Raw genomic sequence first — 24,408 nt, 5'->3', positions numbered from 1 at the left:
CTTTGCAAGCAAAAGTCTGTTTTATGTTCTTTCTCTAAAAAGGTGCTGCTACATCTTATGTCCTATTCAGTACCAGTTTTGTGGATCCTACATGAGAAAGTTTCCTCCATGATTTAGTCTGACCTTTTCTTTGTAATGATCATAATTCTTTTTCTGTTCTTTTTATCTGCATCCTATATTCTGTTCTTTTGTTATTCCTCTGGCTTCAGGAGGAGTGTTTTCATTATCTCATATTTTTCTAGGGCTACCTGATCATAGTGTTTTGGGTCCACTTCTGTTTGCTAATTTCTCCTTTTTGTTTCACAGTTGAGCAAACTTGCCTATTTTTCTCTGACTCCTTAGCTGAACTTCTCTTGCCATGTAATCTGTGTCTTCAAGTGTCTTGTCCTGTTGCAAACAGTATTAAAGTGGTTAAAATTACACAGGTTTTTTTATTTGTAGGTGTTATTGTTTCTACAGGTATATCATATTACTGTGGAAGGAAAAGTATAGGTAATATTTATGTAAGGTGTTAAGTTATTGCTAAAAAGTTAATATCTTTGTTTAATTCAGAATTTTGTAAAAAAAGTGGTTCTCTTCAAAAATGAAAAAATATCTTGGGGTTGTTTTTTTTCAGTCTGTCTGCACGTATTTTATATAGAATTCTGGTGCACGTGGGAGGGCAGAGTGCTGGAAAAAGCAAGGTACTGAGCCAGCTGTATTGCTGCAAAACAAAACAAATTTCATTTAAAATGTCCAGGGAAATAATTTGCTGTAAAATTTCCTTCTGAATATCCACCATCTCCCTGGGATTGCTAATAGAGGAGAGTCATCCTGCTCTTTGCCTTGACAGGTGTTGTAAGTTGAAGGGCAAGAGAGCCTGGGCAAGGAGCTGATCCAAAGAAAGAAATAAATCTCCCTCCTGCTGTGCATATAGGAAAGCAGGGATCAAGAGAAGTTTAAATGAAAAGGAAATGGTGTATTCTACACAGATTCAACTAATTACATGCAGAAAAAAATACTCTCTTCTTTATGGAAGGCATGTGCCTTTAGAAAGAAAAAGGCACAGTTAAAGAAAGGGTGCATCTTCTTCAGTTTCAAATATTACACCTTTGAATCAATGATGGATAACGTAAAAATATTTTAATTTGTTTAAAACAGTAAGATGCTGTTTGCAAGAGATATTAATGGGTATTATTATTTACCCCTGACTGATGGAAAATACCAGTATGTTATCATTTGTTTCTCATTACACACTTTCAATATATTTTTTTCTTCATCTAGAATAACTTTGACTTCTTAGCCCTGGCTTTGAAAATATGTGGTTTTATTTCAGATTCTTTCATGATGATGTTTTTCTTTGATATGCTTGCCTTTGTTCTCCATCTAAGTACCAGTAAGGCCTGTTACCAAGAAGGGAAAGACAGAAAGTATTCTTTTTGCAGTATCTTTGAGCAATTTCTGCAACTTTATCAGTGCAGCTTTTGCAAACAGAACTGCTACATCAAAGAATAAATATAATGTGGATGGATAGGCTTTCAGGAGGTATGGAGAGCATCTCTCTGAAAATTTATTCTAATTCGTAAGTGTTTGGAAAGGATTTTCTATTTGTTTCCTGTATGTCACAGGATGTTCAAACTACCTTATCCTTGGTATTGTTATTTAGTATCAAATAGCTCATACCAAATAAAACCAGACTGTATTTTTGGTAACTGAGGAACAGCAGGTTCTGGAGGGTTTAAAATAGATGACACATGATACCAAGAATAGCCGGGTGCAACTTAGCCAACCTGAGAAACTATTCAAAGAGCAAACCAAAATGGAGGGCGGTTCTATACTCCATGCTTTCACTAACATTTATTTTGCCATTTTTGCTTTGTTTTGTTTCAAGCTCTTAATTAAGATTTCCTTGGCTCTTCTGACCCATTTCTATATTGTTAAAGGCAACAGAAAAGAGGCTGCCAGGATAGCAGAAGAGATCTATGGAATAGTACCAGGTAAACTGAAAATATAGACACTCTAACATTTAAATGTATATTCGCTACATTTTTTTAACTTTAGGATTTAAATCACTGAGTTGCTTGAAATGAGGAATCTGTTGCTAAATGCATGGATGAATGTTTTAACCTGAAGTGCCTTCCATTTCTGGGGTCTTTGCAGTGTCAGTATGTGTTGGCATGATTTAGGTGTGCAAAATATGAGACCCCAACAATTACGCAGCTAGAATGAGGACAACATTTGCTCAAGGCGCTATGGTAAATAAAAAGATTGTTCTCGGAAGCAAGGCATTATTTAAGTGGGGGTTATAGACAGTTTTACTAAATAGCTAGCTTTACTGCCAGAGAATATTTGGGAAAAGTTTTAGCATGTTGATTTTCTGAAAGGAGATATTAGGAGGATGTAACTACTGACTTTATGAATCTAAGCCAAGAATCCCTGTTTTGTTAAATCAGACTATAAAAATGAATGCAGCTAAAATTATTCTGCAAAATATACTGCATGGGAGTCTATTGTGCTTAGTAGGCCATCTAGTACTTTTTTTTAAAAAAATTAGATTTTTAAAATTTCTTTTATTTCTTTTCCCAAGTGATTCTATTCCTCCATATCACTGTCATAATAATGAATAGATGTGTGTTTGCATGCCCGGTAATTCTGCTAATTAAAATGACACGGTATTTTAAATTTACTTCTAATGAGAAGATATTTTCCTATTTGAAGATTCATATCAACCTTGTGACATCAGAAATTGTTATGTAACTCATTTGTTGGGGACTTGCTTCATGATGAATAGTGCTGCCATGAACAGGCATACGAACATGAGCAGAACATGGGTGGTGTGAGCTGTCCATCCAAAGCAGAGATAGTAAGAACTGGCCAAGAGAAATACTGCAGCAAAGCACTTCTTACAAAGCGGTTATGTACAGGCATGTCTCTCTCTGGGTCATTGACCATTTTGTTATTCTCTGGAATAGAACTACATTCGTTTATTACTGTCATGAAGTGCCTTCATGCAATTGTAGTCGGACATGTGGCAAACAGCAGTTTTTCCTTCATGTAGGTTCTTATTGAAGTGCCTTGACGTTTTGCAGACTGCAACATATTTTTATCTGCAAGTTGCCATTTGCAAAAAGCCATTAAGGATAATATTTCAAAACATAAGATCATGTGATGCTGTTGCTGGGGGACTATATTGGATTACAGGTGGAGCTTCACAGCCTTTTCTCTTTGCAGTGAAGCACTGCAGCAAGAGCAGCAGCAGAGCTGCTTAATCTATCTGTAGAAATTTTAAAAGACGCAGTATTTTCAGGCATGTCACTCACAACTGTGAAGGGAAGATGTGCCCCATATGGGACTTACATTTGCCACACGTTTCAGGGAGGTAGGTTGGTATGCAGCAGCATGTGTTTTCATGGTGAGGCATCTGTGTGCGTACACATGCATTGTGAATGCATGTGAAATGTGCTTGCACATGCTACATATACTATATGCGTAAAAGGTTAAACAAAGCACTATAGCTCTGTTGTCTGAGTTACTTCTGAATCTTCCTGCTGTTTCAGGGCCCTGGTTTTTGTCACTTACAATGGCTTCTAACTTTTTGAACTGAGCTTGCCTATTTCAGTCACCAGCATGATGAGGGATGTGGGGTGTTTTGGATGTTTTCAGGAAAACGTTTCTCGGTCCCAGTGTGGTTCCTGTTTTCATCATTTCACCTGGTACATCCTGCTTGGTCCTTAGGAGCCTGGTCACATAATGCATCAGCTGGTCTTTCCATGCCAGCTTTTTGCCTTACTCTTAAGGCATCTCCTTAAATAAACAGGAACAAGCATAATAACTATAGTTAAAACTGTAACCCCATGAGTTGAAGTGCACCCTGGTTCTCGGGTAACAAAAGGAGGAGCCCTTGGCCAAGGCCAAAACTTCTGCTGCGTCCTTGGCCTGAAGTCCCCAGGGATGCGTCTGTGCCTCTCATTGATTTCTCCCTGCCTCAGGTAACACCTGAAATGGAGATAAATCACTCTTTCCGTTCCCTCTGGCGTGTGGTGTAGCTGAAAAAATTAAACAGGACAAGTGTTTCAAATACTGTGCTCAAGGGGTTTCTGTACAGTAGAGCGTGAATGCAAACACTTGTATTGCTTCTGTCCTCTGGCACTGTAAATGCAGCTGGCCTTTGGAGAAATACTTAGAACACACTTTATTGCACTGTGGTTATAAATTTTAACATAGGACAAGTAAATTTTCCCTCTATTTGAGTTGCAGGGATTTAACCTGGACTGACTGACTATGCCTGTAGGTAGTGGCTAGGCCAAGAAATTGTTTTTCTTGGCACACAAGTAGATTAAGATAAGAAAAGGGGCAAGCTAGTCTACATGAAGGAGTCTGAACAGTTCAACAACTCAAAATGATTAAGGAAGAAAAGTAGAGCTTCAGGCACAATATATTTTTCCATGTCTTTTCTGGAATCTTCCAGTGAGGAGAATGATGAAACCTGTTACCTGGTAGTCTGAGCTGGGGGATATTATTTATGAAATTGTCAGTTCAGGACATAAAACTGCCAGGGACATGCCAGAGTTAATTTGATGGACAAGTCACCGACGCTTCTCCCTGCTAGGAGTCTCTTAACGAAGTACATGAGAAGCTGGAATACGATTTGTGACAAAAGCTCCCAGGGAAACACAGAGGCTGATACAGTTTTGAATAGGAGAACTGCAGGGCTGTGAAGTCTCTGGGTGAGTCCCAGCAGCACTAAACTCATGGTCTCCGTTGAAGCATGTTTTCAGATGTTTTTAAAAGTTCTGCCAAGAAGCTTTTGTTTAGGTCCCTCAGTGAGTGGCTGCTTTTCTCAGGGGTGCTGAGCCCTCAGCTGCTCTGCTGAAATCGATTTATCAAGCAGTTTCACAGCTGACCCCACATGGATTTCAGTCATGGTCTGCCTTTACACGCCGCTGTTTTTTCCCTGTCCTCCTAGAATCTGCTTTTGTTGCTTACCTAAGTTAACTTTTATGCTTTTGCTGTTTCAGGCAGCTGGGCAGACCGGTCCCCTCTTCATGAGGCTGCCTTCCAAGGACGCCTTCTGTCTTTGAAAACCTTGATTGCACAGGTAAAAGCCCACAGGTAGAGGTTGGGAAGCAGCATAGTTTCTGTTGAATTGTATCTGTGAGTTGGTAATAGACTGCAGCAGGGAATAAGAAATACAGTTGTATAAATGATATACCCCTGTACATGCCTTTAGGCATGAATTAATTTGCTTAGTTATGATGCTGGGGACTAGCCCAGGAAAAAAACTGTTACAGCTTGTACCTTGCTGTATGATAAATGATGATCCTTGGGCTTTCTCAATGATAAATCATGCAACTGGACTTGAGAATAGGGACAACATATACATCAGCTATTTAAAGAAATCGGTAGAAAGCTGTAAAAGTTCATCTTGCTTGATAAAACAGCAAGCATGGTCTTCCTAAAGAGGGAGCTGTCAGCCTGAAACCATTTGCTCCAAATGAATCTGAGGGTTCAGGTGAAAGAGAGGAGGAAAGAATATACTAGAAAGGACAAGAAGCTGGATATGAAAGTGGACAGCTGCAAAGGGACAGGTTATGGTTCTTCATGCTTTGCCAACCATCTTCCTTGCCACCTTTGCTTAAAATCAATGCCCTCATCTGGCATGAAATGAGCACCTGCTTTCCTTGCTCTCAATCAAGACAACTGCAGGGAAATTAATCCCCTGAGTGTAAGCTCTGTGACTTGGCCATCAGACTTTTTATATTCAAGGTAAATAATTTTTACCAGTGGGGCTGCAGCTTGAATGGATAATATCCCTAAGTAGTGGAGCTGCCAGTGTGAAAGCCTCTGCTCCAGACATTTGCTGAGGCATTGCTGCAGCTGAAAGGTTGTTGTTTATAGTCAGTTTAATCTTTCCCATTTCCTGATCCTTCTTACCTTCACCTGCTGCTATCAAATGATTTTTATGGAAAAGGAAGTGATGAAGGTTAGGGATAATAAGTGGGCTTATTCATTCAGCGCTTTGCTGTTTTTCCGACTCTATTTCCATTTATACTGACCTTATACCATCTTATTAGTGAGGGGCACTCAGTGTTGTGGTTATACACTAGATGCCCCAGTTATACACTGGTCATGGTTATACACTGGAGAAGCACCCAGTGTTTTGGTCATACATCATTTAGTTAATCTACCCTTTCTTCTTCTCACTAAGACACTTAATTTTGGGAGTGAAGGATGAAAGTCCTTGCTGATGAAAAGAGATCGAGGCAGCAATGTCTGTAGAGATGGAATTGGAGCTGATTCACCACAGCGTGATAAATGTAGGGACAAAGCTGTTCATGGAGCAGCATAATCATTGCTCATTTCTTCTAATATAGTTACACTACTTGCCTAAAATTAAATATGGAGCTATATCTTGGGGTATATGTGGGAGACTCAGAAGTCTCTGCCATAGGACCACAGCTTTCAAGAAAGCCAGTGAGGCTTTTGCTCCCCAGGGGACATCTGGACATAAGGGGATGATGGTGTGCGCGATTTTCAGAAGAGCTCAAGAACTCACCACTGCCTGTTGCATCACCGAAAGAAGAGTTTGATTTTTCGCATACATTGAAAATAAGTTTTAACAGGAGCGATGGTTGGCAAAGAGCTATAGTAAGATCTAGAAATCATTCTCCGTCTCATAATGGAAGGGATTGCTGTTTACCCAAGATACCAGTACTTGCTGATTTGCTTGCAATGACTGCGTTTTGTTTGTTAAAAATATGTATCTGAATAATGATTGAGAATAGCTCTCTTCTTCTTATCAGGACTCTCTATAAGACATTTTGACATTCTTCTTGAAGGAATATGTTGATCATTAAATATGAAACATCTACACAATTAGAAAAATGGAACTATCTCTATATTTTTTTCAAGGTTTTATCTATTCCCCTGGCACTGATGTAATTTGTAAGAAATTTTTAGGGATAGCTTTTATGTTAATACTTTCGCATTACTGAAAAACAATTGTTTTTCTATCATAGCACTTCTATCTTGAAGTGTTTTCTTTTAATGCTCATCGCATCGGGACTGGTGACTTTTACAGTGTTACTTTGCTCAGATACTTACTTCTGCCCATCGCATTTTCTACTGTGTACCATAAAGTGCATTGCTGCCATCTTGTGTACTGTCTCGTTTATAGCACATCAGGTAGAGACCAACTGTGTTACAAAATACAAGATGCGAAGCAGGAGGTGGAGCTGCTTCCAGGCCAGTTAGCAGATTTAACTGTATTCTGGGAAAACACATATAACAATTGTTTTCTCCTTTGTGAATATGTCTGTTTTCTGTTTGAGCAGGAATAGATGTAAGAACTGTCATTTAGGCTAATACCTGTAATGAGTTATTTGTAAATCACATTTCTTTCCCTCCGACGTAAAATGTGTCTGGGTGGTCAAGTAAGAGGAACAAATTCGTGGGTGGGATTTGTCTCATCTATTTTACGGGTCTACCATTGTACTTACCAGCTCTGGGTGAAACACACTGGGCACCCCATACAGTCAGTTGAAGTACTTTTCCGACACAATTAATCCGACCCGCTAGAAACAGCTGCTTTAGCGTGGGATGAGCCATACCTGAGAGGAGCCTGTTTCTCCCCACTGAAGGGGCTGCGGGCTCCGGCCGAGCTGCTGATACCTGTGCCAGGGGTGTCCCCGTTCAGGGAGCTGAGTCCCACCAGCTGTAGCTCCTGGTGCTGGCCTTAATAGGGGAGGTAATGCCACCCTTATCAGTTAAACAAACATGATATCTTCTGTGCAATTGACCACGCATTGTAAAGAACAAGAAACAGGAGACACAGCTCGTCCTTGCGTCCTCTTTAACCTCATCACCATCTTTGGGGACGAGCACTGAAGCACTGAACAGCATTAATCCAACCAACCCACGCACCTTCTCTCACACCCCCGCCGCCCTGCCTTGCAGGGTTTTGACGTGAACCTGGTGACGACGGACCGTGTGTCGGCTCTCCACGAGGCCTGCCTGGGCGGACACGTGGCCTGCGCGAAGGCGTTGCTGGAGAACGGCGCTCAGGTGAGTTCTGGGGATGCGGGCCCCTGGAGCGCAGATTTTTGGATGTCGGACAGGCCGCGTGTGGGGCAGGACCAAGCTGTGGACGGACAGGAGCGTCTCAGGCAGAAACGGGGAAAGATAAAACAGTTCTTTGTTTCTGTAGGTGAAGGGTTTGCCTTCCCTCAGCAGCTGCTCGGATCACCCTGTTATTCTATTTTGTTTTCTCTCTGTATGTGGAATGTAGTCACAATTAATAGAAAAGGAATGAGAGGTGCTAGGTGAAAATAACCTTGAAGAAAATGACTTACCTCCTTTCCCCGCCCCCCCCCCCAGCCCGCTAATGATCACTGGAATTACCTCCAGTTTTCTTTGGGATAGTCTGAAAGTCTCACATAAGTAAAAATAGATTTGTTTGAAGAAATGAAACACTTTATCTGCTAATAAAATAACATATCCACCAGTTGAACGTAAGGTGGAATACATGTTAATAATGGAGATACAGGGGTGGATGAAATATATAAGAAATATGTAAGAAATATATTCATATGGCAGGAAACTGAGCAACACCAAAACAGGCAAACAAACTATCCTCTGCAGAAGAAAATACTTTTGTTAAATTCCTAAACCGTATGCCAATTTCAATCCCTTAGAAAGATGAAAGGAAAACTTCTTTCTGCTCAGTTTTACTTGATTTTGGTATGTTAATGGCAATGCCTGTTTATAACTCAGAGAAACATCTCTGAACTACCTGTTGCTTTCTTTAAGTAACCAGCCTCTTCCTGGTATAATATATAGCTCTGGTGTTCCTTTGGTTTTTGCTTTTCCCTAGCTGTTTCTTCATAAATAAAGTCAACAGGCCATTGTCTAACTTCTGGGAGAACACGTGCCATTCTGCTGCTCTCCTTTCTTGCTGTGTTCTCGTTTTTAAAAAAAAAAAATTATTATTATTATTATTATGATTTTTTTTTTTTTTTTTACTAAACCATTTACTCCACAACAGCTTACTGTTCTTTCCTCTTTTACCACTTAAGCCAATGCCCAGTGGAGAGGGTAAGCAAAGATGACTTTTTTCTTATTCACTTATCTCCCTGCTTACTCTTGGCTACCAGCTTGCTTGAATCACTGGCCCTGTTGTGAAATGATACCGATAGAACCCCAGTGCCTCTAGCAGCTCCAGCCACACCTGCCCAGTGAGACTGGGGAGAATACAGTGCTGGGCTGCAGCACATAATTTGTCTGAAATATAGATACCCCCAAAGCATAAAAGCTGCTTTTTTTTTTTTTGGTGAATCTATGGAGGAGGGGGGATAGTTTAGCTCAGCAATTAGCAGAAGGAGAGGAGGATCAAGGAGGAGGACAAGATCTGTAGTGATGATGCTGTTGAAACAGTCTTAATGAGAGCCCTGCAATTTCAGGAAGAGCAAGCTGTGTTTCGGGCTCTAAAATCTGACCAGACAGATGTTTCTCATGCTGTGGTACTTGGTATCTCCCCATACCGTGCTGGCTTGCCCACCTCCTGGCCTCGTTATGATTATTTTCCAGCTAGATCTGTTCCTCCCCACTGGTTTTCCCTGAAAGTGAGCAAGCAGAGGAGGCACTAAGGAGCAGGGGCTGCATCCTCTGGTGACCTGCCCGATTTGCAAGTGCAGCTTCACATGGGGAATGTGGCCTCGCACTGGCTGCTGCATGGTTGGAGCCTGCTGAAGGTGTGAGGACCGAAACACTGGAAATGGCAAGGACTGGCTTGTAATTGTGGGAAAAGCACCTTGTGAGAAAAACACTTAATTCCTACAGCACCATAAAGAAGTCAGTAGTTAAATCAACAAGGACAAATGATACCAAGGAAGGTATCAACTGCAGACAGTCCACTGCTGAATTACCCAGAATAAACCAATAGGTTCTTAAACATCACTGCCTTTCTCTGCTTTAAACACAAAATATCTTGCTAGTTAAACTGTGTGAGCTGAGGTATTTCTACCCTGGTGCTCTGACCTCTTTGCAATGCAGCTCCTGTGCTTGCACTGGTAGCAAGATCCTCTGACTTCCCTGGTGGCCCAGGACTTCCCCAGCCCTTTCTCTCCTGTCTCTTTCCTCTTCTCGATGATTTGGAAATTGCACGAATTGCCACGTGCTTGTGTAAACCATTGTTGTTCTCCAGTGTGCCACAGAATTTAAGACATGCAGATTTTCTGCATAAATGACCTCTGAGGGCTTGCTTTGTGTTTAAAACACAGCAGCTACGGTGCTGATGACAACACAAGCCAGGGACTGTGCTGTTCCAGTGGAGAATGATGGGTGGTGGATCTTGCCTGGTCTTTATGTTGGAGACAAAGGAAGGAAATTCTTTCCTATACACACATGCATATAAACACTAACTCTTTCAAGCTCCTTTTCTATTTGGGGTTAAGACTATGTCTCTATGAAAATTTCTTTTGCTGGAAGTGTGTTTTCAGGCCAAAGTATTAAAAACGAAGTAAATGTTTTCATCTAAAAAGCAAAGCCTCATCTGAGTGTATTCTGGCTTTGGGTTGGGGCAAACTAGGCAGTCATGAAGATACTCAAGTTCTTGACATAAAAACAAACAAAAAGCCAAACCAAAACAAACAACAACAACAACAAAATACAAAAAACCCCCAAACAAACAAGCAAAAAACCCCAACAACCCCCCTCCCCCCAAAAAACCCCAAACCAAAAAATCCCTGCATCCTCTGAGCATCTCCAGGAGGGAGTATTCATAGCAGACAGTGTCACTGCCTTATGGCACGAGCTATCTGGTAAAAAGGACAGACCTCAAAGGAGGATGTTATGTATGTTGCGCTGCAACATGTAACTCTGAAAGTTGTTAACAAAATCAATTCTGAAATTAAACAAGACGAGCGTCTTTTTCTGGTGCATTTCTGGTGTGCAATATGGGGCACACTGCAAGGGTGTTCCTCTTAAATCAGATTATCCTGAGTGTGTCTTGCTGTTCCAGGTCAACGCAGTCACCATCGATGGGATCACTCCTCTTTTTAATGCCTGCTGCAGTGGCAGCGTGGCCTGTGTCAACATGCTGCTCGAATTTGGGGCCAAGCCGCAGCTCAGGAACCACCTTGCTTCGCCCATTCATGAGGCGGTCAAGAGAGGTAACATTCAGGCTGTGGGTGAAGCTAACAATAACTAGGTGAGGAATACATCTTTGATTAATCTTAGAATATTTTTCTCCACAAAAACTTGTCTGTACTGGTACAGATAAATAGACTTGGCTTGTTCCCAGCTCTTGTGCCTCTTTGGTTGTATATGGGTGTATTCTGCTCTACAGCACTTCAGTGACAGCTCTTCTCTCCAAAGGTCACAGGGAGTGCATGGAGATCCTTCTGGCCCACGAGGTTGACATTGACCAAGAAGACCTGCAACACGGGACCCCACTCTATGTGGCTTGCATGTACCAGAGGACAGACTGCGTCAAGAAGCTTTTGGAGCTAGGTACACCTGGAAAAGGGGCCAGGGAGAGCTGTGGAAGTGTGAGCCAGTGCTGCTGGTCTCTCTGGGCTGCCTCTCCACTGTAAACATCATGGGTTACTGCCACAGGGTGTCGGGGCAGCCTGAGACTGTGAGGCTTGTTTGAGGCTATTAAGAATTTCACCTATATTCATGAAGAATTTATGATTTCCTCAGTAAAAAAAGCCCTAGTTACAGAGTCATCCCTGAGACTGTCTGAATGTGAAAATAAAATACTTTTAGTTTTCTAGAATGTCAACAGGAAGCACAGATAATGCTGGCTAATATTGGGACTAAAATCAACTCCTGATTGTGATAAACTGCTGTTCTAAACATTAACTTCGCCTGCTTCTCAGCAGATGATGAAGACAGCACTAAAGCTGCTTGAGAGAATAATCACTGCAGGTCTGGACACAGCCTATGAGCTAGCATAAATTTTTGCTGTCAGTATGCGTTAGCTGACTTAACACCTGCTCGAAATGTGGCCCTGCTGTGCCTGGAGAGCCCAGGGCAAGCATTGCGCTTGCTGTGCTCCCAGAGTTATTATGATGAGATACCTAAAAGGGTTGTGGTGTTTGTTTTTTTTTTTTTTTCTTTGCTCCAGTAATTAAATTAACATAATCTGTATTAGATTTTATGTTATTAACAAATTTACAGACCATAAGGCAGGTTTTGAACGTCTATTGGACTGAAGGTCAAGCTGCTCTGTTCTGTCCACTGCAGGGAGGTTTGGTGGCTCAAAGGATGTTTATACAGCAGGTATTTGACTTACTGAGATTTGCACTGCTGCTATTGAAAGAAATGAGGGAGGTCTGTGTGCCATCCATCCGCTTCATTTATTGAGGCTACTGGTGGAAACCAGCCCGTGTGATGCCAGTTCAGACAGTTTCTGCTGCCTCCCAGATCTAACTGTGCACTCTTTTTCACTCCAGGAGCCAACGTTAACATGGGGAAGCGATTAGACACCCCCCTCCATGCGGCAGCAAGGAAATCCAGCGTGGAGGTAGTAGTCTTGCTGATAGACTATGGTGCTGACCCGAAATGCAGAAATGCTGAACTCAAATGTGCCCTGGATCTTGCTGTGCCCAACAGCAAAGTGGAGCAGGCACTTCTGCTTCGGGAAGGTAATGGTTTCCTTTCTTCTCTCTCTTTTTTTTTTTAAATAGTAGAACAGTATTTATTTCCTTTACTAAGTACATCTTCTTAACTGCTTTGAAAAATAATGCTCTATATAACTTCCTTTAGCTTCTCTACTGATTTCAAACCTGCAACACCTGACACAGAAATGAGTAAGAAATATCTGTTTTGTTGCTAGATCTGCCACCACGCGTTGGGGATTTAGTGGGTAAATTGTTCAGTTAGTTGTTCTGTGCTTTTGTTTCCCATCAATGAAAATTTTACTTATTTCTCTATCTGGACTCTAAGAACCAAGGATTAAAAACTGCCACGATAGTTTCTTCATTGATAATACTTTAGTACCACCATCTTGTGTTCAGCCTCACACCGTGGCTCAATGTCCTGCTTTCCACAGAGAAACTGATACAAGAGTGTGTGCCCTCAGTCACCAGGAGCAAGCAGAGTTATTTGCCAGGTGACTATTCAGCATCACAGCATGCAGCTCTTTCATGTGGTTCATGGGGCTTTAATCCCAGCACAAACCAGAAAGGGAGCAGGACAGAAGGATATTAAGCCAATATTTCATTTCCTTTATAAAACTCACCTGTGTGTGGAGGGCTGGCACAAAGCCTATGGGCAACACTGGCAATATTAATTTGCCATCCGAGAGCTATTTTGCAGCTGGAAGAGGGCTCTCTGTGCACATTGTGCTTTGCTCCTCAGCAAGGAGGCAGGTTGCCCTTTGCAGCTTACTTTCCACCTCTCTACAGTATTTTGAGTTATCTTTCTAGTCTACTGGAAGAAACTTCTGAGCAGAAATGAACCTATATCCTCTTGTGCCATTTTCGCCTGCACTATGTGCAGCCAGAACTTGATGCATCCAATAGCAATATCCCTGTAGCACGGGTGGTCTGAATTACATCGCCCCCTCTCTGTGTTTCCCAGCTCACTGGTACCCTGTTAATTGATCTGTGCCCCCCCAGGTCACAGCTTTGCTTGCACAGGGGGTGAATGCTGCTCCTCCACACAGGCAGCCTGCCTCCTTGCTGAGGAGCAAAGCACAATGTGCACAGAGAGCCCTCTTCCAGCTGCAAAATAGCTCTTGGATGGCAAATTAATATTGCCAGTGTTGCCCATAGGCTTTGTGCCAGTCCTCCACACACAGGTGAGTTTTATAGAGGAAATGAAATATTGGCTTAATATCCTTCTGTCCTGCTCCCTTTCTCCATGGCTTTCTTTCAGGCAGAGTTTTAATTTGTCATGTCTAAACCTTCTGAGAGGACTCTTGCTTGAATGCTTCTCACCTCTTGTGACTTCTGTCCCCATATCCAGGATATTCAGGGCTCAGCAGCAGCAGACTGCATGGGCAAAGGCAGTGCTTGCAGTTGGCCTGCTCCCATTGCCCCGTGTCACTGAGAGTTTGTGTAAAGAGATATTCCAATATTAATAATTTTCTCTTCCAGAACCTTCTTTTTGATTCCAATTTTCAGCTTGTCACCCTCTCCTTACTTACTGTCAGAGGTACTCTAGGGGTGTTTGAGCTTCTGCTGGCTCTTCACTTTTCAGAAATGAAGTTTCCTCAGTTTCCTCACCTTTTCCTTCAGTCCTGCTTTCAGATACTTTGCTGTATCTAACATCTACAACTGTCCTTTTTACCTACTTCTTCAGTGTTTTCTGTGGTTCTTCTATATGAAATAAGCACCGCAGGGACCTATCTTGAACAGTTTTCTTTATACTCCCTGACTTTTCTTCTGTGGTTACTTAGATGGGCCCCTTTAATTGCTCCTCTTCTTAGCTATTAAGTGATGTGAAATATAAAATATTTCTGATTTTCTAACTGCTTTGGGAGATAGTGGTGTCTTTCTTCACTTCCAGTGACAGTAGTACCAGTGCTCTTGTCTATATATCCCATATTTTTCTATTAATTTCTTCTCAAAGGGACACTATCTGTCTGTTTAGGCTCCTAAATTTTCCTGTAGTAAAAGCACAGATTATGAAGCTTACCTGGAAGATATAAGGACAGGCTTTAAAGCACACATCTCCATCCATTGCTTACCAAACACTGATGTGTTCACTAGTGTTTGGCCAGAAACTGGAGGGGCAGGGCTGAGCCAAGGCTCTAAAACTGAGCACCTCTGAGCAGGTGTGAAGATTCAACATGGAGCAGCCCCAGCGAGAGGAAAGCAAAGGGGAGTCGGGGACACGGTCACCAGCAAGTTGCATTTGCATGCGCAAGCATGCAGTTGCAGAAGCAATGAAGCCTCATTTCCAGTGGGATTGTGCCTGTTGTGCCCCTCACCTGACCTGCGGTGGGATGGGCTGGGGACACCTGCATTGCCACTCTGCAGGGAAGCCGCCGGGGCAGCACCGTGTTGTGCGGTGCCATGCAAGCCACTGCCCAAACTGGCCTCACCATCACCCTGATGAGTCCCCTGGCAGCTTTCCTACTTTCCTATCAGTGGGCTCTCTGATGTTTAACAAGAGTATTTCTCTCAATCCAAAGGAAGGGCAAAAAGTCCTTTTTTTTTTTTTTTTTTTTTTTTTTTTACCCAGGGTGCCTTTTGTTTGGGTGGGAGACTTTCTATCTTTGAGATGCGAGTCAGACTTAATTAAAATTGGATGACACATTAAGAAATTATTTTGGGAAGCACTGTGGTCATGTAAAAAGGCTAGGTTGCAGTTACTACTTGTGCAAGTACTTGCTGAGACATCAGCAGCCGGAAGAAGCATGTTCTGCATATATGAACAACTAATTGTATTTTCCATATCCACCCTATTATGGCTGGTTTACACTAAGCACCTCTGCAGCTCCCCATAATCCCTCTTGTCTTTATCCTTGCAACACTGCTGGGAGTTTTCTTATTTCCTGAGCGAGGGCTGTGCATCTTGGGCTCTCTCTCCAGTGCAGACATATTTATGGCATTTTAAGTATTTGCTCAAGGATAGATGCAGAAGAGCCTAGCCGTGCATGCAAAAGAAGGCTTTTAGTGCTCATAGATTTCAAATTGCTGAACCAATTTTGACAAGAGAAGTTAACTATGAACAATAATGTATTTAGCTCTGCCTGACTTCAGCAAGTCATTGTGTAGTTCTTGATCTGATTTTCAAATCTTGCTGGTGTTTGCTGCTTTCTGCCATATACTGATGATGGGGGGTGCTTGTTCTTTCTTTTTTTTTTTTTTTTTTAATCAGGTCCTGCCAGCCTTGCCCAGCTGTGCCGGTTGCGTATCAGAAAGCATCTGGGTCGGTCGTGCCTATATGCAATCCGAAAGCTGCACCTGCCGGAGCCACTTGAGAACTTTCTCCTTTATCGATAAGTCTGTGACTATCTTTACACTAGAAAAGAAAGAGGAACAAAGGGTTGTTTATTCCAAAGTTATTATATCAAAGAAAAAAAATCAGAGACATCATTTACTGTCTGCTGTGGATACAAAATGCTAGCTGCTACGTGACAGTTTAAATTGATGCCGATGGAAAACACTTTTTCACAGAGAGTGAATGATATTATGGATACAGTTCCCTTATAGTCTGTTGCCACATGCACTTATGCTATCCTGAGTTGTGGTACATGAACAGCTCACTTGACGTGACTTGACTTGACGTGTTTGTAGGTGCACATGCACACATCCACCCACCTCTGCATTTAATGTTATATTTTTTCCTGTAGTATCTGTGCAGCTTTCTCTTGCCTATCCAATCTCACCATCAAAATCAAGGTAGTGGCTGTTATTCTTCCACTATTGTGAGAATGAAAGCCTTCAGCGCCCAACATCAGCTGTTTTTAATATATTGCACATCTTTTGTCCACTTCGACTTCACATCCTGTGCCTCTTTCCCATGGTCTAGTGGAGCCGTAGGACTTCCAGCTGGCTCTGGCTGTTCAGCTACTGTACGTCCCTTTGCCCTGAGCCCAGATGCCCCTGACATTAACACATCTTGTCCTCTGAGGTGCAAGTGACGTGACCAAAGCAGGTGCAGGTTTTGTGTGCAAGTCTTAAAAACCCTTCATCTCTTCTAAAAAAGTCCTAAGATATGTCACCTGAGATCTGTCTGTGTTCTTTACATGAATAATTTTTCTTAGCTTAATTTCAAGACAGAACCGCAAATGTTTTCGTAGGCACAGTAGGTCAGCTTTCAATGTCTGTCCTTTGCAAGGTTTAAAGAAAAGCAAAGGAATGAGTTGTAGCTCTCCTTCTGGGCTTTGTATGCTTTGATGTTTCTCAAGATAAGTCCTCAGACTGTAGAGCAAGGGAGAAGCGGGGCCCCTAAGGATGGTTGTGCATCACTTAAATGTTCTCCTTCATGGATATTGCTCACCAGGAGAAGTTGCAATCTTGTCTGTTCCCTCATCCTCTACTCCAGAGGCTTTCATTACCTCCTCCTTGGGAGAAGAGATTTTGTCCATTGTGATAGTAGTTTAAATATCAACAGGGTTATTAGTCTGGTCACAGCAGAGCTAAAAATGTACACCTCTTTGAATCCAGAAATTTGGGGTGCAGTGACTGGTGCAATGCCTGCATGACTCTGTAAAGGTTTGTGTGTTTTTCTTGTGAAGGTTGTTTGAAGGGAAGAAATGTTTCTTCAGACCTGAGTTTTGCTAAACTTCTATCACGAGACAGGCAATGCTGTTCCACTAGTTGTAGTAAAATGGGAAGTAGAGTTAAACAAGAGTCTGTCTCCACTTAACTTCACAGGTCCAAAAGGCTGATGACACATTTTCAGGCTATGAGATGTAGTGGTTTCATTATGAGCTGTGCGTGCTAGTACTGATTTTCACTGCCCATACCTCTTAAGTTGTGGGGAATTGGCCTGCCAGAGCCTGAATATGGGCCTGGCTTCCAGCAGCCTTGGAGATCCTGTCCCTGCTCCGGCAGCAGCCGCCTCTCTGGTTCAGTGCTAATCCCTTCATTTCACCGTGACAGTTTCCCTCTCTGAGACATAGGTCTAACATTTCCCGTAGTTTCTTACGATTAATTCAGCACAAGTAAGATAAATTGTGCTCCCAGCAGTTCATGAGACCAGACCTGCAATGTTATAGCCAAAAATTGATGTAGTTTGCTGCCTGTGTTTTCACATATTGAGTGCTATCTGATGGAAAGAGCTACTGCCTATGAAGTTGTCGGTGACATGAATGACCTTGTGTAGTACAGTGTATAATGAATCTCAGAAATTTGAACTATAAATTCTCAGGAGCTTCTGAAAATCAAATACTATCAAGAAAGAAATGTCTATATTAATCTGATGTCAGCAGATTTCTCTCAGTCTTGTCTTTTCTGCCAGCTTACCTGCTCTGTTTGTAAGACGGCAGTCAGAATACCACCCACTATCTAAATAGAGAGGCAGAGACTCAGCTGTGTGGGTTGTCAGACTTGCACTGCAATCAAGGAGCTAAGGCAATTTATAGGATCTATTTCAAAATGTGCAATACTGAATTGATTTCCTACTGTGATCATCAATGAAAGCAGTATTTCACTTGCATAGGATTTTAAATTGAAAAAATGTATCTCCATTTAGGAAATGCAAAGTCTGTTCAGCCTCTCAGAAATGTTAATGTTAAGAAGCAGCAGAAGCTGCCCTATATTTATTGCTGATATTAGCTTCCCATCAAAAAATCACCTCACCTTTCCTTCTTCCTGGAGACATCATTCTTCCTGAAATTCTGTATATCAGAGAGTCTGAAGGGAACAGAGCCTTCATAAATCAGAAGAGAAGCTCAGAAGTCCTGACATTAAGAAATTTTATTAGAAACTTTACCTAGACTTTCTTGCTCCCGTCTCAAAAGATTAAGTTACCCATTTAATTCTCATTGACTTTGCTTTGTGTTGTAACAATGCATGCAAATACTACTGAGGAAACAACTGGAGGAGGTATTTCATTTTTATGCAAATGTGCCATCTCATGTGAGGACAGGGAAAGACTGGGACAATTTTCTAGAAGACTACTGAACTTGGTGGTGGTTTTTCAGAATGAGTTTGAAAAACATCTGTCAGGTGAGGATAGAGCTTCTTTTCCTCAGGCAGTAGAAGGGCTGACTAATCTCACAAGGTCTCTTTCCTTCCAAACAGGTAGTGTCTTCTCTGTCATTCTATGATCATTGACAGAAACAAGTTGTTTGGGTAATATATGGTTTTCCTGGGAACAAAGACTGCAATGTCCACTGCTATACCACATCTCTATGACTTTACCCATAGCAACTGCCAGTACTATCTCCCTCAGTGGAAAGCACTGCATATCTCCACAGGAATGATTACACAACAAGCTGGCCATTGGAAAACCTTTTCTGAACCATGAACATTGATTCTAAGTACAGACACTGACTTGCAGCGTAAAGCACGAGCTTGGGCTATGGATGCTTGCTAAGCCATGAAGTATTTTGCAGGAGTGGCTTAAATAGGTTACTGATGCACAAAATAAACCCTAAAGACTTCCTTCTGTTCTTGTTAATCTGCTGGGCCAGTTATCAATTTTCTTATCTACGTATTATGAGAGATCCAGTGTGAACTCAGAAATGCCAGTGATGAGGACTTCACAGATTTTAACCTAACCAGATGTAGACTTCGAGATATCATTTGTCACTCAGTGTATGTCTATCATTGCTCATGATCGAAAGCAAAATGAAGTTAAATGGGCTTTGTATCAGCCCTATCTTCCAAATAAGGAGTCTTCATATCAACAATCAACATTGTACCAGTAGATGCATTCCCATGTCTCCAAGCACCTTTGCAATTCCCGTTTTGTTTTGTTTCCACTGTATCTTTCTCACACCACTACAGTCTTGTTCATGAGCATATCTTTCCTGATCAGCTCTCTCCTGGATTCACATATTTCTTCTCTGTCACTAAGAAAATGGTTTTTAGTTTCCTCCTTGAGGAGTCTAACACTTCAAAAGCAGCCATCTCAGCGAGGGTCAGCCTGTCTCCTCGTGTTGGATGTGTTATTTCCCTCTCTCCCCACTCTGCTGTATTGGGGTTCCCCCCCACTCCGAACCTGCACATCTCAGCCTCTCCTAGCCCCAGGGCAGGGCCTTCGTGCTTAGAGCCATCACCCCCATGGCATGTGTCCTGCTCACAGGCTCCTCAGCTGGTGCATCCTTGGGGGAGCAGGACTGTGCTGGCCACGGTGTTCCTGCAGAGCTGGAGCAAGACATTGGGCCATGCCAGGTTCTGTCTGGGCTATCTCCAGGCATGGCATCTCTGCTTGCTTGCTGCCTGGCTGCGCATAACCGGTTTTCTCTGTGTCTGATCACAGCAGGACACATGCTGCTGTTCAAGGTTTGCGCTAATTTGTGAAGACACTTGTGGAGATCGATGCTCTTGATGCCCCCCTGGTTGTTAACTCAGCATCCTGGCCCAAAACCTGGCTCCATAGGTTTCTCTGTAGCTTAAGATCACTTTTTCCCAGAGTTATCTGCAAGCAGTTTGGCTAGTGAGTCATCTCCTCAGGGGCATACAACAGTGAAAATAAATAGACCAACACATTTTGAAAGGGTTTAATGAGCAAAGTTTCTCATGGTAGGTACAAAATTAAAGTTACTTGCTAATTTATCCCCTGAAAGATCTATGTTTTGATCTCCTGACCAACCTGTCGTGTTCAAGGTGACCTCTGTCTCCTACAGTGCAACTCTGCTATTGGCATTTAACAACCCTTCATCCACTCTAGGATCTGCTATTGGCATTTAACAACCCTTCATCCACTCTAGGATTCAAATTTTCATAGCAGATGTGCTAGTCCCTGATTTTCTGTCCATCCGACTGAATCTCCCATTCACAGACTGAAATTAAAAACAGGAGAAAGTGTTAAGCTGCTGAAACTTGTGATCATACTGTAGGAGCTGAAATTCCCCACATCTGCCCTGAGGTGCCAACATCCCATCTTCTCAGGCAGAAGCAGGCTCAGAGGGAGGCTCTTTGTCCATCTGTCCACCTGTGTGCTCCCTTTTCTTGTGATGGGACATGCCCATGGCACTTTGGATGGTGGTACTGGGAGCTCATTTCCTCCCAACTCTGTCCTCCTCCAGGAAACTCCAGCCCGGTCAACATCCATCTAATGCTATTTAGACTTCTCACCACCCATAGTAGAAATTAGTGTTGTGCTCCCCTGTGCAAACCCTTGCGAAGGGGGACATTGTCCCCTTGGTGCCACTCTCTGTCCTCCCCTTGCTGTCCACTTTGCAAGGCAGGAGATCCAGCAGATGTTCAACACCTTTCTGTCCCAAATATGACCTCTGCCTCCTGCAGCACAACTCTGCTATTAGCATTTAACAACCCTCCAGTCTTTATTGGATTGATAACTCCGGTGGTGTGTCTCAGCACAGCAACACGGCAAGTCTGATACTGATGAAAATGAAACATATTCACTGACTCTTGGTTGAAAAATCCAGCTGACACTGACCTATATGCTGAGCTGACAGTTCGTGATGCCTTTGCATATTTTTTTCAGAAATTGACTTTTTTCGCACACCAATTGCTCCTCACTGGGATTTTTTTTAATGTTTCACAAGAGATGTATAGTATGTTAATGTCAAATACAGATTATTCTACACAGACATTCTGCCTAATTTGATTTCTCTTTCTTGAAAATTCCTTTGTCCTTATACTTTGAACCATTTGTAGAAACTCATAATGCACTTTGCAAGCAAACAGGAAACTATGCCAGGTTTGGAACTGAAAAATCTTCAATAAAAGGTGCCAGGAACTGTGGAAGAAAGCATAATTTGCATACTCATTTGAGAATAACATCTGGAAGCGGGGAGAGAGATGAATCAGCAGAACATGTCATTCTAGCATTTTAACAAGTCAGCTAAAGCAAGAGTAGTCAACAAACCATTGCACCTAATATATATACTTAATAAGAATGGACAAAGTTTCACGTGTGAAAGGTTTTGAACTTATTTTTCAGTTAATTAAACTTATATATCCAGAAATTTAATTCATAGTAATCAGAACAAAACTACTATAAATGCCAAACGCCAGCACATAATCGATATAACAATTTTTGGCATTATGCCCCTAGTCTGTGATATTATCTTTTACAAATTTGGGTTCCCAGAATCACAAAGCCTAACTTGGCTCACTTTTTTCAAGCACAAAACTGAGATCTGAGGAATCCAATTATGTTTTATCTATGTAAAAAAATAAAGTGACTTTGGTATTTATGGTAACGAGGTATTTAATGCTTTTAGCCAGAAGATGTACCAAACTCTGTGGTGACTAGGAACAGGGGAAAAATGACACTCCCAAACCAGTCTTTGTGGGGAAAGGAAGGTTTGGGTATAAACCCTTGTTTTCTTGAAACAACCTAATGAGCTAATATACATGGCTTTCTAGTTTTGGCCTTTACCCCAGAAGTAGAGATTCAGTGAAAAAGATCTGAAGACAGTGAGAGAAGAAATATCCTGCTTTTTAATAGCTTTTCAGGCCTGAAGGCTGCAGTTATTTTGTCTGATCTCCTCCATAACACAAGCCACAGGACCTTGCCCAGTAATTGCCCTAACCAAGACCATGCTTTAGGCTACGGCGTGTGTCACAAAACCTGGAGGTCAAGCAGCCTCCCCTGCCCAGCCAGCCTCTCTGGGAGCTGCTCCACTGCTCTTAGCATCCCAGCCCCAGCGAGGTGGTAGGATGAGGGTTGTCTTCTCCTTTCCAGGCATCCGTTCTTGCCTAAAGCCAGGAGCTGCTGCTGCCGCCGCCGTCACCAGCAAGACAGTGCATCATGTTGGAGCGTGGTGCCAGCCCAAAGCCAGCTACACTAGTGCCTATGATGCTCGTAACCCAAACTTGTAGAAAATAAGATGAAAACTAAGGTCAGTAAGGAAAAAAACCCACTGTATTGACTACATGCTGAGTTTTTTGGCATTTTGTAGGTGCATTTTTGCAGCATCCTTCCATATTTTCAGCCGTGTGTTACCAGGGACTTGCTAGCAGTATGTTTTTGTGGTGGGTGGATCATTTCCTGCCAGGTCTACCTGCTGGCTATAGAGGTTAACATGCCATAACAGACAGGATGGGAAGGGAGGGAGATTTAGAGATTTCCAGAGAAAACTTGTTCTAACATTTATTTCCTGTTGTAGGAGTGTTTGTGAGTAAAACATGCCTTTTTCTCTTACGAAGAGAAGAGTTAAAGGCTCCACAGTCCTTGAAACTTATTGTACGATGCCCATGTTGTGCTCCGCTAACTTCACAAACATTATTCCAAAGTTGTATGTGGAGTCTTTTTTTTTTGTTGTTTTGTTTTGGTTTTTTGGTTTGGGTTTTTTTGGGTTTTTTTTCTAGAATGGTGAGGAACATGCTTTATGCTTTGTATTTGGTGAAGGCAGACACATGAACTTACTGAATCCTGGAGGAAGCTAGTTTAGAGCTAAGATGTTAGCACTGCACTTTTCTCGCAATAGCTGCTGACTAAATAGCTCTTTTACTCTAGTCACAATGAACAAATGGTTATTGGTAGTGACAATGGACCTGTGTTTCTTTGAAGGCTAGTGTAGCAATCCCCACGAGAGTGATAGGGTTTATTAACGACGAAAATAAGGCGTATTTTTTCACATTTTATGCATTAACAGAAAAAAAATAGTATACCAACTGATTATGGCAATTGCAAGAGAAGTATTAAAGGAAGAATATTAATAGTAGTGTAACACTGGTTGAGGACAGGGAACGTGGCAGGGGCACAGAACATGAGTGACTAAAAAGTTCATCATTTTACTGCATTTTCAAATATTAAACCAGGGTATAGCTATCCCCAAATAGGTTTCAAAGAATATGCCCACTTTTCAGATGGACCTTTGTGAATCGCTGGCTCCTTGAAGATCATCCTCAAACTCTGTGTAAACACTACTGTTCCCTTTTCATGCTGTCTCCATCGCAATGTAAGCTGAAATGTTCTAAAGGACACTGCACAAAGGCACATCCGTTGCTTATTATTTGTGCCTTATTATCTTGCAGAGAGATGCTTGCTTTTAGCAGTTGCAGAAGGTGAGTTCCAGCTGCCGGTAGCCTGACACGTGTATGAAGATATTTTGGATTTGTTCCAGGATCTTTGTTCCTTTCATCGCTGACTACCTGTCAAAGATCGCTCATGCCCAAATATCCCAGACTAGCCCCTAACTAATGAGTGAGATAATTCCGGTTTTGCTACTTGCACTTTCGGTGTCACTACAGATTTACAGCAAGGCATATATACGAAACATGGCATCCTGAATAACTACAGTGACTCAGGAATGAATTTTTTGGGTCAGGGCTTTCCAAGACTTTGGTGAAAACTTTCCTCTAAAACAATGCCAACAAGTAACATCAGCTTGTTTCCACAAGCAGGTTCACACAGGCTGTTGGTGTAGATAGGGCCAGAAATTTCACCCTGAGCCTGACACCGCTTTTTTGCTGGAAGTGAATGCTTTCCGGCTCTGGTCCTGAAGCACTGCCCTCCCACCCACTGTGAGCAGCCGTGGTAGCAAGGCACCACAGATGCTCTGCCAGGAATCTGGGGGGAATGGCAGCTCATTTGACATTTATTGAAGTCTTTGAGCTGAAATGACTCATTCTGTGAAGAAAATTTCCCTGCCTGCTACTGTTCCATTGTAAATGGATGAGAAATACCTAGGTTTTTCATGCTTGCAGCAGCTTGGAAAGAAATATGTTTTTGCCACTGACCATGAAATCACTTGTTAGTGTTTTGGTTTTTTTTTTCAGATGTGTCTTAAGGTGTGGCAAGTAAAAAGGCCCATCTTTGGGACATTTCAGCTGATAATTCTCTTTGCCAGTATAAATCTCTAGCAAACTTAGCTGTCAGAAGAAA

At 42.2% G+C, this 24,408-nt stretch overlaps 1 protein-coding gene across 2 annotated transcripts; it reads left to right on the top strand.

The window, feature by feature from the left end:
- Window positions 1–1,771: 1,771 nt before the first annotated feature.
- On the top strand, window positions 1,772–22,511 carry ASB11 (ankyrin repeat and SOCS box containing 11). 2 transcript variants are annotated; one of them, XM_065631760.1, is made up of 7 exons: window positions 1,772–1,976; window positions 4,998–5,077; window positions 7,936–8,043; window positions 10,997–11,147; window positions 11,353–11,487; window positions 12,435–12,626; window positions 15,811–22,511. In XM_065631760.1, the coding sequence occupies exons 1-7, from the start codon at window positions 1,799–1,801 to the stop codon at window positions 15,933–15,935; spliced, it is 969 nt and encodes a 322-aa protein (XP_065487832.1). In that variant the 5' UTR covers window positions 1,772–1,798; the 3' UTR covers window positions 15,936–22,511. The 2 variants fall into 2 exon arrangements, with proteins under 2 accessions (XP_065487832.1, XP_065487838.1); XM_065631766.1 differs by lacking the exon at window positions 1,772–1,976 and adding an exon at window positions 3,211–3,358.
- The last annotated feature ends 1,897 nt before the right edge of the window (window positions 22,512–24,408 follow it).

The sequence above is a fragment of the Caloenas nicobarica genome, chromosome 1 (genome assembly GCF_036013445.1).
Source record: "Caloenas nicobarica isolate bCalNic1 chromosome 1, bCalNic1.hap1, whole genome shotgun sequence".
In the NCBI taxonomy this organism is placed as follows: domain Eukaryota; kingdom Metazoa; phylum Chordata; class Aves; order Columbiformes; family Columbidae; genus Caloenas; species Caloenas nicobarica.
Note: the sequence above shows the minus strand (reverse complement) of the source record. Positions and strands in the feature narration are given on the sequence as shown.

Coding starts and splice junctions, on each gene's coding strand:
- ASB11 (XM_065631760.1), top strand. CDS start 1,799: ATGGAGGGCGGTTCTATACTCCATGCTTTCACTAACATTTATTTTGCC. Junction 1,977..4,997: donor GATCTATGGAATAGTACCAG/GTAAACTGAAAA, acceptor TTGCTGTTTCAG/GCAGCTGGGCAGACCGGTCC. Junction 5,078..7,935: donor TGAAAACCTTGATTGCACAG/GTAAAAGCCCAC, acceptor CCTGCCTTGCAG/GGTTTTGACGTGAACCTGGT.